This window comes from Pelophylax lessonae (genome assembly GCF_965119305.1).
Source record: "Pelophylax lessonae genome assembly, chromosome: 4".
NCBI lineage: Eukaryota > Metazoa > Chordata > Amphibia > Anura > Ranidae > Pelophylax > Pelophylax lessonae.
The window spans coordinates 136,093,144-136,110,189 of record NC_138771.1 but is presented as its reverse complement, the minus strand read 5'-3'; the positions used below and the strand labels follow the sequence as shown (position 1 = coordinate 136,110,189).

The 17,046-nt window shown below is 44.9% G+C and overlaps 1 protein-coding gene across 3 annotated transcripts in view; it reads right to left on the bottom strand.

Moving 5' to 3' along the window:
• The window catches only part of TLN2 (talin 2), a 477,844-nt gene that overhangs the window by 257,839 nt on the left and 202,959 nt on the right, over window positions 1–17,046 (bottom strand). For all 3 annotated transcript variants that reach the window (XM_082253081.1, XM_082253079.1, XM_082253080.1), the window contains exons 3-4: window positions 2,188–2,346; window positions 1,126–1,223 (exon numbers count right to left, since the gene is read on the bottom strand). In XM_082253081.1, the coding sequence (XP_082109207.1) occupies window positions 1,126–1,223; window positions 2,188–2,323 (234 nt within the window). In that variant the 5' untranslated portion in view covers window positions 2,324–2,346. The remainder of the gene's footprint in view (window positions 1–1,125; window positions 1,224–2,187; window positions 2,347–17,046) is intronic.

Below are 17,046 nucleotides of genomic sequence, written 5' to 3'. Positions count from 1 at the left end.
CACACATACATACATACATACATACATACAACACAGACATATATACAAGGCTTTTTATCAGCTGGAACTTGGTGGAACTCTGGAACTCAGTTCCACCACCTTTGGCTCAGGCCCTCTGCTCCCTGCTCACTACCATTACTTGTAAACACAGAAGTCCGGCTTCTGTGTTTACAAGTGACAGCTTGTCACAGATCTGATCTCCTGAGTGTCTCCCATTGAGTGAAGGATGGGGACAAGGGAGATGCAGTGGCCCGGGTGCAGTGCAGATGTTGACAACCCCAGTGGATGATCTCCCCGCAAGTGAGAGAAGCAGAGCCAACTACAATGTGCGAGGAAGTACTAGAGGTGGCTGGGTGCTTCTGCTTAATAGAGCAACAAAAGTGAGATGTGTGGAAGATGGCTGAGCTTTAAAGGAGGTGGGAAGAAGATGGGACATTGGAGGGGGGGTTGCATTCAGAGCTAAGAGCTGAGGAGGTGTGAAAGTGAGATGTGGATAGGAGATGCAGAGGTAAGCAGCTGTGGAAGAAGCCTGAACTCAGCACCTTGTATGCAGTGCACCCCTGAACTCTGCACTCTGCACTCTATTTGTAAACCCCGCTGAACTCTGCACTCTGTTTGTAATGCACTCCTGGTATTTAATGCCTCTTTAAAACCCTCCCACTGTTAGTGAAATTTGACCAAGCCCACTATTTGATGCGGTTTGGAGTGTGTGTGTGTGGGAAGGGGGGGGTCGTAGTTGAGTTCCTGCACCTATTTTCTGAGGAAAAAAAAAAAAGCTATATATACACACACACACACACACACACACACACACACACACACACACATATACACAGTGTAGTGATAACCGTGTCAGGTGGTAGCGGCTTAAATAGATTGTGTTCTAGATTAAAACATTTTTTTTAGCACATAGTAGCGTGGGGTATGGGTATTAGATTTCTTTTTGAGTATAACCCAAATGTCTCAATATCCTGTGTCCCTTAATGAAAATAAATATATATGCATATATATACACACACACACACACACACACACACACACTATATTGCTGTTTTTGTATAATAATGTGTTTAAATGAGCAATGTACATTTAATGCTACTGCATGAATAATTTGACCTATTATACCCCATTCCTCAGCATATAGTAATCCAGGGTCCTGCCAGCCTCCAGCCAGATTCCTTTCCTTGGGTCTTCATCTGATAAGAAGAGGCCGAAATCTAGCGCTGTGGGCAAAAGAAAGAGGTCAAGTCAAATGTAGACTCTAGGGTCTGTGCTCAGCTGCTGAATACAGCACAAAACAGTACTGTTCCTTTGAACAAAAACTTCTATTGTACAAAACAGACACACTATGAACAATGGAACCATACGAATAAGCCACAAGCACACAGTAACAGCAGTCAGAAACAAGAGATCTTAACGGAAAACTGCATAGAAGAAAATATACTGGATTCCGCTGCTAGTGACATACAGTATGCTAGTGACATACTGAAAATGACAGTTTCCTGGCTGCCTCTGATCTCAGTACTTTCTTACTGACCCAGAACAAGCATATGGGCTTAGTGGGGAAATTTAGAACTTTGTCAAGCTTAGTGACCTTCATATTTGTTCTTGGTCAGTGACAAAGTATCTGGTGGAATGGCATTAACAGTCCAGCAACAATAATCTTTTAAAAAGGATGAGTTCTCCAATGGCAGCCAAATATTTCTAATCCCACATTTATTCTGACAGAGAGCGATGAACTGTATTTAAAATCTACTCTGCATATTCAGAGTAAAACAAAGGACTGTGACTTTCTTAATTGCCAGAGATGCACATCTGTGCCATTGGTTGTAAATAGTTTTACAGCATGGAGGAATGCCATATAAAGTCAGTGAGTGACTGCAGACAACAAAATCCACCCATAGAAGAAATGTTCTAATCTGGATCATCTAATTCCATGTCGAGGCACATATCTGGTTTGAATAGGGTTTTATATTCAGCCCACAATTCCTTACAATGTTGTAAAACAGAGATTTTGTTCATAAGCTAGTTTTATTCTGGTGTTTGTGATGGTGTAAAATAGGATTCATATGCTAGGGATAATGAATACACTACTGTCTGGTCTAAAGAAAAACACAGTTGTAAATAATGGTTTAATATTAAAGGATTAGAAATAAATAAATAAATAATCATGCCATAAGTACGCACCTTGACCTGTCTGAGCCTCAGGGACCCTCTCCCGTATGATTCGGCAGGCATCATAGACTGCAGTTGAGGGTTCAAACTGCATAGTCTTTACCACATTGCACTGCCGAACGCAGATTTTCAGCGACAGGGCAACCATGGTGACTGCTGAACAGACAAAACCTGCACATGAACCATAACACAAAGAACACCATCAGAAATATGTATGCATTCACCTATACATACAGTATATTTATGAAATACCTTCAACAAGTATTTATACGTTACATTATTTTTTATATTCAGTACAAAAAAAATGCTTTAAGAGAATCTAAACCCAAAACAAAAACGTATTATACTGCAGCTTACCAATTCTTAAAATGTAGTGACTGCATTCATTTTTGTAGGCTTTTTCCCCCTTTATTTTCACCTAGTGATCTGGCCAGGAGAAAATCTCCAGTCTTGGGATGACCTCACTCAATTGAGGAGCTATGGGGTCACCCATGAACAGCAACATTGTCAACCTGTAGAGAGGGTAGTCTTAAAACCCCAATTCCCAAAAAATTGGGATGCTGTGTAAAAATCGACATAAAAAAAGAATGCAATGATCTTCTGGCCCTCAGATGGCATTGCATTAACGCAGGTATGCTTCTGTGAATGTGAACATAGTACACTGCGCTATCCAAAAAAGTTAAAGCTGTATCGTGCAAAGGAAGCCATACCTGAACATGATCTGAAAATACCATTGGTGTCTCTGGGCCACAGCTCATTTAAAATGGTCTGCTGCAAAGTGGAAAACCTTTCTGTTGTCAAACGAATCAAAATTTTACATTCTTTTTTGGCAACCATGGGTGCCAAGTCCTGCAGACTAAAAAGGAGAGGGACCTTCAGGCTTGCTATCAGCCCTCAGTTCAAAAGCCTGCATCTCTGATAGTATGGGGGCATTAATGTGTATGGAATGGCAGGTTGAACATCTGGAAAGGCACCATCAAAGATGAAAGATATCCAGGTTTTAGAGCAGCATATGCTCAGACAAGAATGGGACAATATTCCTCTTCCAAAACCCCCCAGTTCCCAGACATTTACTGAGTGTGTTGTTAAAGAGGGGTTGCTACACTGTGGTAAACATAGCCTTATACCAACTGTTTTGGAATTGGGGTTGTACTTTGCCAGCTTTTTGTTGCCCTGTCCCAACTATTTTTGAGACGTGTTGCTGCCATCAATTTCAAAATGAAATTTTTTCATAAAAATGGTACATTTTCTCAGTTTAAACTTTTGAGGTTTTCTATTGTGAGCAAAAGTTGGATTTTTGGCTTACTGTAAAATCAATTTTTTTGATGTTCATTGACAGACACAGCTCCTTACCTTCTTGACCATTGGGTTATACTGCCCCCTACAGGAGTAGGACACTAGGCTGGAAAAAGCGGGACTACGCCTATGGGGCAGTCCCAGGGGGTATACTCCCTCTCTCCGCTATAGGCACTCCTCGGTTTTGTTACAAGCAGTGTCAGAAGAAAGCCAACTCCACAGAGGGATGGGTGCTGTGTCCATCAATGAACATTAGAGAAATGGATTTTATGGTAAGTCAAAAATTCAAATTTTCTCTTTCGTTCACTGACAGACACAGCTCCTTATCTTCTTGACCATTGGGACATCCCAAAGCAGTGTCAAACATGAGGGGTGGGAAAAGCAAGAACACATTCCCAAGGCTAAACTGTAGCCAACCAGGTAACATGGAGCTCAACCATAAACAACTGGAACTCACCTGAAGAAAAAACAATACACCCTCAAAGAGGACCAGGTCCTCCAAACAGCAGCCTGAAAAACCTTGCGGCCAAAAGAAGCATCCGCAGATGACAACATATCCACCTTATAAAACTTTGTGAAAGTGTGCACAGACAACCAGGTGGCCGCCTTGCAAACCTGCAGCACTGATGCCTGATGATGGAAAGCCCAGGAGGCACTAATCGCTTGAGTAGAGTGCACCTCAAAAGAGAAAGAAGCAACCTAACCCTTAAAGCGGTTGTATCCTCTTAAACAAAAAAAAACAAAAACAAAGGCCTTGCGGCAGGAGAAAGGCATAATGAGCTAGTATCATCATGAAATACTTATCTTAAAACGAAGCCCCGAAACGAACTTCCGGACACCGCTGAGGGAGCCGTCATATTCCCTCGGCCTCTCTTCCTGGTTCGGCGGCTCCGGCGCTGTAAGTGGCCGGAGCCGCGATGACATCACACTCTGCCAGACCTTCAGAGCGCATGCGCCGCTGGTGTCAGCGGCTGCATGCAGGGGGAATATTTCCTAAACTGTGCAGGTTTAGGAGATATTAATTCTACCTACAGGTAAGCCCCATCATAGGCTTACCTGTAGGTAAAAGTTTATTTGCGGAGTACACTACCACTTTAATTGAATAGGCCTGAATCACTGTTATTCTGAACCATCTGGAATAAGTCGCAGCAGAAGCAGCAAAATCTTTTCGAGGTTCATCTGGGAGTACAAAGAGTGAGTCTGACTTCCGAAAAGACTCCGTAGCTGCCAGGTACACCCTGATTGCCCAAACCACATCCAGGGAATGCAAGGCAATTTCCTTAGGATGTTTAAGCCTGGGATATATAGGGTAGGCAACACAATGTCTTCATTCAAATGAAAACCAGAGACTTTCAAAAGGGAGGTTTATGAAGAACTGACAGCACCAAATTTAGGTCCCACGACAGCAATGGAGACCGCACTGGAGGAGCCAAGGAGCCAAGTGTCAAACTCCCTGGATAAAAAGGTACGCACCAAGGAATGTGTGGCCAATGGACGTTGAAAGAAAACCGCTAAGGATGAAACCTGGCCCTTCATGGTACTCAAGGCCAGGCACTGCTCAACCCCCCCTCCCCCCCCCCCCCCCCGTTGGAGGAAAGCTAAAAACCCAAGCCACCGAAAAAGAGTGAGGGTGAACCACAAGAGACTCGAACCACGCAATGTGCGTCTTCCGAATACGAAGGTAGATCTTCCTAGAGGTACATTTTCTAGGCTTTAAAAGTGTAGGAATCACTGATTCGACAAAGCCAGAGACTGTAAAGCAGGATGGAAGATTGGCCCTTGGGACAGCAGATCTTCCCTGAAAGGAAGTCTCCAAGGAGCATCGGCAACCAGCCCTACCAGATCGGCGTACCAAGATGGCTACACAAAAATGGCCGCCGATCTACAGCACAAAAGGCCACAAGAAAATAGCGGCACCACGCGGCTCCCAGAGGCCAGGGGGGGAACCCAGGAGCACTGAACATGATTCCAGCTGGAAGGGAGGCTCTGGCAGGAGCCCCCACCAAGTGCAGTCCTCTCTCAAAGGTTGATAATCCGGTAGCTGGTGGCGCACGCTCCCCCCCACCCCCATCTCGACACCCTAGACCGACCTAAAAGGTATGGCCACGGTGCACAGGGGTATACTCAACACCACTCTGGTGGAGGCAAACTATAAGGTGCTATCTCGGTGGTACTTGGTGCCAACGAGGCTAGCCAAATTGTTTCCGGGTACCTCCCCCCTATGTTTCCAACATTGCGGGCAGCACGGGGATATGTACCATGTGTGGTGGAGTTGGCCGAAGGTTCAGCGCTATTGGATTCGGGTAATTAACCTGATCCACTCGGCGACGGGCAAGAGGATTGATAGAGACGCCAAGACAGTGTTTTTCTCGGACTTGCCGGTTGAGATTCCCAAAAATACCCGTTCCTTTATATTTTTTATTCTCCTGGCAGCAAAAATAACTATAGCACGTGCTTGGAAAACGCCTGGACTAAATATATTGCAGGTGAAAACCAAAATGTCGTGGATTATGCTTAACGAAAAGTTGGCCAGTATCCGTTTGGATAGACAACATAGATTTGACCGCTTGTGGAGCCCCGGGATAGAGTATATGCAGGCTCCGTAGTTGCGGCTGGGCGGCTTGGGGTCCGGCGTGGGGGGGACATGTGATGATTGATTATTTTACTTGCTTTTCCATAGCTGTTGTCCTGGCTTCTTTTTCTTTCTTATTCTTTTCTTCTTACTCTGTTGTTCTCTTTTCTTTCCTTGTTCTCTCTCTCTCTCTGCCCATAGTGGTGCGGACTATTCTTTTCTTTGGTCCTTTTTCTTCTTCGTTTATCTGCTCTTTTGGGGGTCTGGCTGCTGGAGAGGCGATGTTAGCTCTGACTTCAGAGCTCTGGTTTGGGTTTCCTGCTATGGGTCTGGGTTGGTATCTATTATTTGGCCATTGGTGGGAGCCCACTGGTTTCCTCTTCTAGGGGAGGAGGGCGAGGTGGCTTTGCCCTTTCGTGGACACAGTTTGTGCCCATTCGGGGTGTCTGGGACGGGGCCCCCTGCTGGCCGGTCTGTTAATGGGCTTCGCAAGTCCTCTGGACTCTTGATGTACCTCCTTTTGAGGGGACTCAGTCTTGGGACTTGTGGTATCTGCTGTTTACCTTTTTGTAATTGACTTACTAGTTGCCAATACTGTTATGAGTCATGCTTTGATATGCACTGGGCTGATGCGTGGTACTTTTCTGTATGCCACCCCTTTTTCTATATTTTCTATTTTATGCTTTATTCTTGTACCGTTTTGTTTAAACTCAATAAAAAACTATTGAATACTAAAAAGGTATGGCCATGCCATGGGAGGGGAGCGATGGTGTGGGCAGATGGGGGGGGGTAGCAAGTCCCCAGAGGACCACAGAGTGGAGGGGAGACGTTGCATGGGAAGGAGGGGAACCCGGGGGTCCGACCGTCCCAGGGAAAGGCCCACATCCACCCCAACAACCTCCAGGGTTAGAGGAGGGACAGCTACTTATCATACCAGGAACCGGGTGGGCACCGCTCCTGATAGATCTCTGCTCCATTCTAATAGGGGGGCTGTGGGCCAGGAGAAACGCTGCGACTCAGGCCGAGGCCAGGTCGTATGCGCTGTCGCGAGACGTTTGACTCGCAGGCCAGCCCCCGTCCAGTGGGGCTATGTCACGGCTGACCTAGCGCAGAGCTGAGGCCTGCGTGGCTCGCTGACCAGACTGGGGGAACCCTCTGGATCTAGATTATCCAGTCTGTCGCCCAGTGCGGCACTTGATAGTAGATTCTCACAATAACAAAATATAGATAGGAAAAAAATTTAATTTAAAAGAAAGAAAATTGCCAAGACCAGAGATCCCAGCAAGGAACTAGGTCCTTACGCGGCAGAAAAAAACTGAGTGCCTATAGCAGAGAGAGGGAGTATACCCCCTGGGACTTCCCCATAGCCGTACTCAAGCTTTTTCCTGCCTAGTGTCCTACTCCTGTAGGGGGCAGTATAACCCAAAAGTCAAGAATATAGGGAGCTGTGTCTGTCAATGAACTAAAGAGAAATATGGGTTTATGAGATTTGCAAATCATTGCATTTTGTTTTTATGTAGATTTTACACAGTATCCAAACTTTCTTGGAATTGGGGTAGTAGATGCACTAGCAAATTTAGATAGCATTGACTAACAAATTAAAGCCGAACTCCAGCTTACACATTTAGAAGAGTTATAGCAACATTTTTTTATACTGAGATAAAGGTTTTACATAGACAAATAAAAGATGAATAATTGTAAGTAAACTGGTCAGTGTTTTATGGTTTGTTGAAACCCAACTGTTACATTTTCTGTAGTACTTTTTTTTTTTTTTTTTTCGATTGTTTCACGGAATTTGTGGTCTATAGCGTGACTTCTCCTTGTGGCGTATATTACATAGGAAGAACCATTAGCACTTTGAGAAAGAGGTTTAGGGAACACCATCGCTTTGTAAAGGGCAGGGATGATAAGCAGCATTCCGACACTTTTTAGAACACCATGGAAAATCTTCTATAGGACTCAAGAGTGTGGGTCATAGAATCCATACTAGGCACTTTCCCTATGGCAGAGCATTTCAAGCGCCTGTCAGAGAGAAACCTATTGGATTTACACTTTAGATACTCTCGTGCCGGGCGGGCTAATCTTACCCCCTTCTCCCTTTTCTTTTTCCACAACTTCACATCTTCCTCTCATTCATGCACACCATACAGGAGTCCCAATTTTTACAAGCATCTTTACATAAGCCCCATATGAGTGTGATCACACTAAGGATTCTGAACTTTTAATTTGTAATTTTTAATTCATATTTTTTTCCATATTTGGATTCGGAGTAATCCTATTTGTCCATAAAGTCATACCATTAAATATACCTTTAGTTTGTGTAATGGTAGCTTTTATTATTAATAATGCTGCTCTTTATTTATAGGATTGCATATTTTATATCTCATATTTTATATCTCCTATTTTGCCTTTACAATTCTCCATCCGGTTATATATGTACTATCATTGATTCCTTGATTATAGTTACGGTCATGTTCGATTTAGAAGTTTTTTGTATCCGGAGGAGCCGCAGTTACTTGGGACCCAGCGGTTCCCTTCCATCTTTATATAAACCCGTACTCAAAATGGTGCTGCATGGGCTCAAGGAGGGCATGCTTCGCAAACGCATCGCCCACAGCATCCCTTCACATCTGGGAAGTGACGTCCGGAGGAAGTGACGGTGGCCAGCAGCAGCATCCCCACGAGCCGCAGGAGGCCATACTGAACAGTCGCTCCACAGACATGGATGATTTGTTGCAGTGCCAACTACACATACTACGTTACACCTTTGTGAGCAACTTTCTTGTGTTTTCTAATAAAGCCCATATATGCTGCACTTAGTATGGCGCTTGCGTTGTCTCCTTTGTTACTTTTTTCTGGACAGCTTAGCCTATTAAAGAAGTTGAAAAAAAAATAACAGACCTAGCCAAATCACCAGGTGAAAAATGAAGGAAGAATAGCCTAGAAAAAGAAAACCACCCCCCCCCCCCAAATTTGTAAATTACAACATATTACATTTTTTTTTTTCAGGTTTAGATGCAAAATAGGGATGTGCAAGATGTTTGAAATAACAAACAAGATATACTTAGCAGCTATGTGCAATAGTGTTGCACAGTGCAGCCACAAACCTCTTCTGTGGTCCCCCCACAGTGCTCTCGGGTCCTCCTTTCTCCAAATGCGCCCAGAGCAAGTTGCTTGCTATGAGGGCACCTGTGTGGGCTTGATCCCCAGCCGGGCTGCATTCACTGACATACACAGTGTGGCTCAACCTCACCCTACTCTTTCATCACTGGATTTGACTGACAGTAGCAGAAGCCAATGGCTCCCACTGCTCTTAGCAAGAAGAGAGCGAAGAAGGCTGATGGTGGGGGCAGCACTGGATTGAGAGTGCTGTCAAGTAATGCATTAAATGCATTAAGGTAACAAACCTTCTGCCTTTAGAACCATTAACATTCTGGCCAATGGAATCCAACAATGCACAAAAGCTTGACGTGCCTAAACGAGTGTGCAATACGCGGCTTTAGGTGTGATTTTTAAGCAGCTTTCCTCCTGCCAGGAGTTCTGGCGTTCAGAGGAGAAAAGCAAAAGCCTTGTGCACATGAGTCCAAAATATAAATGGACAGAAGATAAGGAAAATGTCTAAACAATATATGTTGGGGGGCAAATAGAGGTCTGAAAGACAAAAGTGTTTAAAGTGGGAGTAAACTCCCATGGATGATTTTTACCCATAGGTAAACCTATAGTTAAGCTTACCGCTAAGTACAGTAAATATCTTCTAAACTTGCACCATTTAGGAGAGATTTACTCGTGAAGCCGCCGGTGATGTAATATGCCGTTCCTTCAGAGCTCTGTGCTGTTAACAGCATCTCCCGCACACATGTGCAGGAGTGACCTCCTCGTGGGTCATCAAATCAAAAGACCGAAGCCCGCCAACCTGGAAGGAAGACCGGGTAGGCCCTGTCAGCTGTGACAGCGTGCCGCTGGAGGGCTTAATTTTAAGGCAAGTTTCACATAATGTGCTAGTATGCAATACATGCTAGCGCATTGCAGCTTAAAAAAAAAAGTCGGTTTACTACTGCTTTGAATGACAAATCTGGAAGGCATAGGATGGATTACTCAGATGCCTCAGTTGAAAAAAAACTGGATGTGGATAGGTTTTCCTACAAAGCATTACTGAAATGAATAGTGAACCAAATCATAGGGAAGATTTAACATCTTCAATGCCTGTGCAAAAGCATGCATATTTTAACATGATCTGCCCATGACCTAGTGACAAGTGCTGTGTGTAATTACAGATCACAATAAACCCTCTCCAATGGGAACAATTCCAAGAAGAAATTAATTTAGCAAGAAGTGTGTGGAGTACGTAATTACCATCAAAGGGTGCATGCCACATCAGTGAACAGTTAAACACCATTTCATTTATCTCAGAGGGCTAACCACGTCCTGTAGCTTTTAGGTTCTGGGCTAAATTTTTCTAAAAGTCTGCTGCCCTAATAAGGAAGTACATTAGTTTCTTATTGGGACACTTAGGTCACACACAGGGGGCATGAATTCTTGCCCAATAAACCACTGCGGCATTAAAAGCCAGATCCCCCACAAGGTAAGGCCAGGTGACTTGAGGTCAACTAGGGTGCAGAGAGAAAGCATCTTTACTTTAATGGTTGGAGCACTCTATAATGCCTGAATAGAATTTGTAGGTTGGACCACACCAGCACGTCACAGAACAGATTTGTTGGCATACTAAACTTCCAGTTCCTGATAAAAGTTAGCCAAGTTATTGTTACGTTATTCTGATCTAACAGACATCAGAACTAAGGAAAGTCTAACTGGTGTGTGGCTGATACATAATACAAGAATGGAACTATAACATAGAGATGCCATCTATAGATTTATATTAGGTGGAAAGTGTGATGATTGCACGCTTAGGCTCACCCTGCACAGATATTTTTTATGCCCTGCGAGCAATAATCTAAGCACCAGCTGGGGCAGGTTAACACTGCAGTTAGCATTTTACACACAGATACTGTAGCCACCAGCACATAATTTAATGCCTCCCCCAGACAGCAAAGTAACCGTTTCAAATACAGTACTTTTCTCTCGAAAAGGCAATAGGTACTTTTAGATTCAGCCTAACAGCATTTAAATTTAAAAAAAAAAAAACTGTGCAAGAAAGTATTTACCAAAGCAGACAACAGTAAAATAGAATTTAATTAAAAGTAACAATTTAATTGCAAAGCTTGCCTGGTCTTTGGTTCTGTGCAGAGTCCAATTCCCTTGCAGGGTACCCCAAAACTGATATATCATTTACAAGCTTCCCATTACTTTACCCTTTCTTCACTGGTTTGATGGTAAGCAAGAGCTCCAGAGCTGCAAATGCAGCCAGCTTTCTCAGAGGAGGGAGATTACAGAATGAATACAATAATTTTTAGTCCCGGTTCACACTACCGCGACTTGTCAATCGACTGGTCAGCCTGACAAGACGCGGTCCATTCTGTGCTACGGGAACCGTTCTAATAGGAGCGACTCAAGTCGCTCCGACTTAGAAAATAGTTCCTGTACTATTTTGGGGCGACATCGGAGCGACTTGCTTTGACTTCCATTATGTGAACAGGTCGCCCCTGAAGTCGGATCGCCATAGTGTGAACCGACACTAAGGGGTGTTGAAGTGTTTAATTATGCTCCAGCATACACACCCTCAATGCCATTTATTCTAATTGTATCTATATATATATATATATACTGTATTTTCTGGCGTGTATAAGACTACTTTTGAACCTCAAAAAAATCCCCCAAAAATGGGGGGTCGTCTTATACGCCGAGTATAATATCTCCAAGGTAGCCTAAGTAAAAGTATTACCGGTAGATGTAATCTCTCAAGACGCTGGCTGTGTGGAAATCCTGTACCAGTATACCGTATTTACCGTAGCTTCGGCTACATACAGTGTACCGCGCTGAGCCAATCAGGGAGAGCAATGTATTCTATTATTGAATGCAAAGCCTGCTCGGATTGGCGGAGTAACATCAGCCCGCCTCTCTGACTCTGCCAATCCGAGCAGGCTTTGCATTCAATAATAGAATACATCGCTCACTGTGATTGGCTCAGCGCTGTACACTGTATGTAGCCGAAGCTACGGTACATACGGTATACCGGTACAGGATTCCCGCACAGCCAGCGTCTTGAAATTACATCTACTGGTAAAACTTCTACTTAGGGTACCTTGGAGATATTATGAGAGATTACATGTATTACAGTACTAGGGTACCTTGGAGATCAATGAGAAATCTGATGTTTTTCAATGGTGTTGCCTTGCTTCAGAAGGGGGGTAGTCTTATACGGCGAGTATAGCCCAAAACCTATGTTTTAACTTGAAAATTAGGGGGGTCATCTTATACGCCCAGTCGTCTTATACGCCGGAAAATACAGTAAATATGACAAGAATTTACAGGGAAGAGGAGGGCAGGGGAGAGTAGGGGAGGGGAGAGTAGGGGAGGGGAGAGTAGGGGAGGGGATGGGAGGGGAGAGCAGGGGAGGGGAGAGCAGGGGAGGGGAGAGCAGGGGAGGGGAGAGCAGGGGAGGGGAGAGCAGGGGAGGGGAGAGCAGGGGAGGGGAGAGCAGGGGAGGGGAGAGCAGGGGAGAGGAGGGGAGGGGAGAGCAGGGGAGAGGAGGGGATGGGAGAGGAGGGGATGGGAGAGGAGGGGATGGGAGGGGAGAGGAGGGGATGGGAGGGGAGAGGAGGGGATGGGAGGGGAGAGGAGGGGATGGGAGGGGAGAGGAGGGGATGGGAGGGGAGAGGAGGGGATGGGAGAGGAGAGGAGGGGATGGGAGAGGAGAGGAGGGGATGGGAGAGGAGAGGAGAGGAGGGGATGGGAGAGGAGAGGAGGGGATGGGATGGGAGGGGAGGGGAGGGGAGGGAGGGGAAATAGGAGGAGAACGAGGGGAGAAAGAGGGGAGAACGAGGGGAGAAAGAGGGGAGAAAGAGGGGAGAAAGAGGGGAGAAAGAGGGGAGAAAGAGGGGAGAAATAAAAAGAGAACGAAACAGGGGGACCCAAAAGAGATATGCCTTTAGTGGTACTGAGCAAAATCCATATAGATATAAATCAAGTCTATTTTGCAAAGAAATATGTGACAGATCAACGGGTTTTAATGATGTTGTGTCCAACTGATATAAAAATCACGCCCGTACTGCAAATTTGCAACTCAAAGTATACGTAACCCACCAGTCAATGTACCTGAGAAATACTATTCATGGGGGGGGTGGGGGGGGGTAATTGTAATCATGAAAATCAGAATAAGCATATACATCCCAAATATCACCAAAAGGTTTGCTCATTAACACAGTACAAGCAGCAAAGAGAAACATTAAAAGAGTTGTAAAGTCTCAAGTATTTTTCACCTTAATGCATTCTATGCATTAAGGTGAAAAACCTTCATGGTTGCAGCTGCCCCCCAGACTCCCCGTTATTCTTACCTGAACCCGAACGTTCCAGCCGCTGTCTCGGGTCCTCATTGGATAGATTGATAGCAGCAGGAGCCATTGGCTCCCCCTGTTGTCAATCAAATCCAGTGACGCAGGAGAGGGGGGGGGTGCAAGTCCCGCTGTCTGTGTCAATGGACGCAGCAGCAGGACTTGTGAGCGCGCCCGCACGGGTGACCCAAAAGAAAGCGGCTCTCCAGGGGGGCACCCCAGAAGAGGTGGTGTATCAGTTGTGGATATTTTTCAATTTGTGGATTCATGACAAATGCCCCCATTCATGTAAAATACTATCTCTCACCCACAGGTGGTTTAGTGAGCTTTTGATGTTGTGTATTTAAAGATGACTGCCGCATATCCAATTGACCATGTGGGGGGGAAGTGCAAACATTACAAAAAAAAACCTGAGTGGTCAAGAGGAAGGATTACATCCTGTGGGTTGGTCTCTTGTATAGAGCACTATAAAAAGAGTCCATAGCATGAGGAATACTCTGTTTTTGGAGCTGTGGAAAGACCAAGCATGCAGCCAGGATTTCTTATTTTCCTGTTCCTCCAGCTATCCAGTGTAAGCTGTTGGCATTAAACTACCAGAGCTATGTATTTAATATTTTGGGATATTGGAAATAGGAGGTATTTTGTGTAATGTTTATGGTAACTTTTATGAGTAAGTAGCTTTATGTATTTTCATGTCCAGTAAAGTTTTGTTTTATGCTTTTTATCAAAACTGCTCTTGGTGTGTCTGTTCATTTTAAGTATTCACTAGATATTTGGGTGGCTGTCCAGTATACCTGCAATTCGAGTATATTGTGCTGCAACAATTAAGAGCTAATTTGCTCAAGTGTACGCAGTCTTTTGCTTTTTATAAATTTTGTTGTTTCCCACTGTTAGTAGATTAATATTTATAATCTAATAACAGACCTATTTTCCACATTTGTTACAGAAGGATTGGGGCTGCTCTGTGCAAAAGCCTTGCACAGGGCAGGTAAGTATAACGTGTTTGTGTTTTAAAACAAAACAAAAAAAACCTTTACAAATCATTTTAACCGCTTCTGGACCGCCCACCGCAGTTTTACTGTGGCAGGCAGCCCCTCCTGCGCGAACCAACAAAGGTATACATCGGTCGTCTGCAGCTAGGGGGCGAGCTCCATCCCCCACTCGTCAGCGGGAACTTAGATGCCCGGGCAGCTCCGATTGCCGCCTGCCACCTGCGATCGCTCCCCGCTGAGAGAGAACAGTCAGCTGTTGTAAACACAGTTGACCGTTCTTCTCTCTGGAATGATCACAGAGTGCCTGCGATCCTTCTATTTAGGATCACAGGTCTTTGTGATCATTTCAAAATCCCAACCCCCATACCAGTTAGAATCACTCCCCTAGGCTCACATTTAACCCATTGATCACCCGGTGTTAACCCCTTCACTGCCAGTCTCATTATTACAACAACAGCGCATATTTTTAGCACTGATTACTGTAGTAATGTCACTGGTCCCCTCAAAAGTGTCAAAAACGTCAGTAAGGGGTCCGATCTGTCCACCGCAATGTCGCAGTCCTGCAAAAAAAAAAACAAAAAAAAACAATAGAAATGACAAATCTTTCCTGTAGTTTGTAGACATAACTTTTGCGCAAACCAATCAAAATACACTTATTGCGTTTTTTTTTTTTTACCAAAAATATGTAGCAGAAAAATTGGCCTAAGATGTTAAAAAAAATGGATTTTTGTAAAATCTTACCGTAAAATCCTTTTCTCTTAGCTCATCGACAGACGTAGTCCTCGGTGATACACCACCTTCGGGTTATGTTACCTCCGCAGGAGCAGGACTAGACAGGAAATTAAAAAGCTCTGGCCACACCCTAGGGGCAGTCCCAGAGGGTATATCCTCTCTCTCTCTGCCTCAGCAAATCAGTTATGTGAAAAAGCAGTGCTTAGAGAATTTAACCCAACCCAACTCCAAAACAGAGGGGCGGGGACTACGTCTGTCGATGAGCTAAGAGAAAAGGATTTTACGGTAAGATTTTACAAAAATCCATTTTTCTCTAGCGCTCATCGACAGACGTAGTCCTCGGTGATACACCACCTTCGGGACGTCCCAGAGCAGTATCCCGACTGAGGGGTGGGAAAATGGAAATCAAATCCCAATCTAGAAGGCCCAACCGGTGCCAACTAGAAGTTTACAATGCTCATCCTTAATGATGAGACTCAACAAAAAAATTTTTCAAACAGAAAAAAACCCTCGAGGTAGACCACCGGTCTCCTCAAATTGCAGCCTGCAAAACCTTGCGGCCAAATGAGGCATCCGCCGATGCCGTCACATCAATTTTATAGAATTTAGTAAAGGTATGTACCGACGACCAAGTGGCCGCCTTACATACCTGGACCACTGACGCCTGATGGCGAAAGGCCCAGGAAGTACTGAGCGCTCGAGTGGAGTGCGCCCTAACAGGGAACGGAGGACTCTGACCCTTAATAGAATAAGCCTGTACCACCGTTTGTCTAATCCATTTGGCAATGGTCGCGGCAGATGCAGGCAAACCCTTTCTGGGGCCATCCGTGATCACAAAAAGTGAATCCGTCTTACGGAATGATTCCGTAGCTTTCAGGTATACCCTGATTGCCCGAACCACATCCAAGGAATGCAACGCATGTTCCCGATGATGCTTGGGCTGAGGACACAAGGAAGGTAGTACAATATCTTCATTCAGATGAAAATCTGAAACCACCTTAGGAAGAAAAGATGGCTTAGGATGAAGTACTACCTTATCCCTATGAATCACTAGGTATGGGGACTGGCATGATAATGCAGCCAGTTCTGACACCCTGCGAGCAGAAGTAATAGCCACCAAGAAGACCACCTTCTGGGATAAAGTAAGCAAGGGAATCTCCCTGATGTTTTCAAAGGGAGGTTTCTGTAGAACCGACAAAACCAAATTAAGATCCCAGGGCGGTAAGGGCGCGCGGACTGGAGGAGCCAGGTGCCGCACCCCCTGGATGAAATTCCGCACCAAGGATTTGGTAGCTAAAGGTTTCTGAAAGAAGATTGCTAATGCTGAAACTTGACCCTTGATGGTGCTCAAGGCTAGCTTCTGCTCAACCCCTTGTTGCAAAAAGGCCAATATTCGAGACACCGAATAGGTACGTGGAGGAAATCCTAAAGATTCGCACCACGCAATATAAGTCTTCCATGTGTGATAATAGACTTTGCTGGAAGTCGCTTTCCTTGCTTTAATAAGGGTAGGAATGACAGAAGTAGACAAACCTCTGTCCTTCAGTACTTGGGTCTCAATGGCCAGGCCATTAAAACCAGCGACTGTAAAGCACGATGGTAAATAGGTCCTTGAGACTACAGACACTCCCTGAGACGAAGTTCCCACGGAACGTCTGCGACTAACCTGTCCAAGTCGGCCAGGCCGGCTTGACGAGGCCAGCCTAGAATTTCTAGGACCACTGGCGCTGATTGGATCTGAACCAGGCGTCCCTAGAGGTATCTGGCCCCGACCATCCGAGAAAGTCTGGTCGTTTTCTGTTCCCACACATTTATCAGATACCTGATAGTT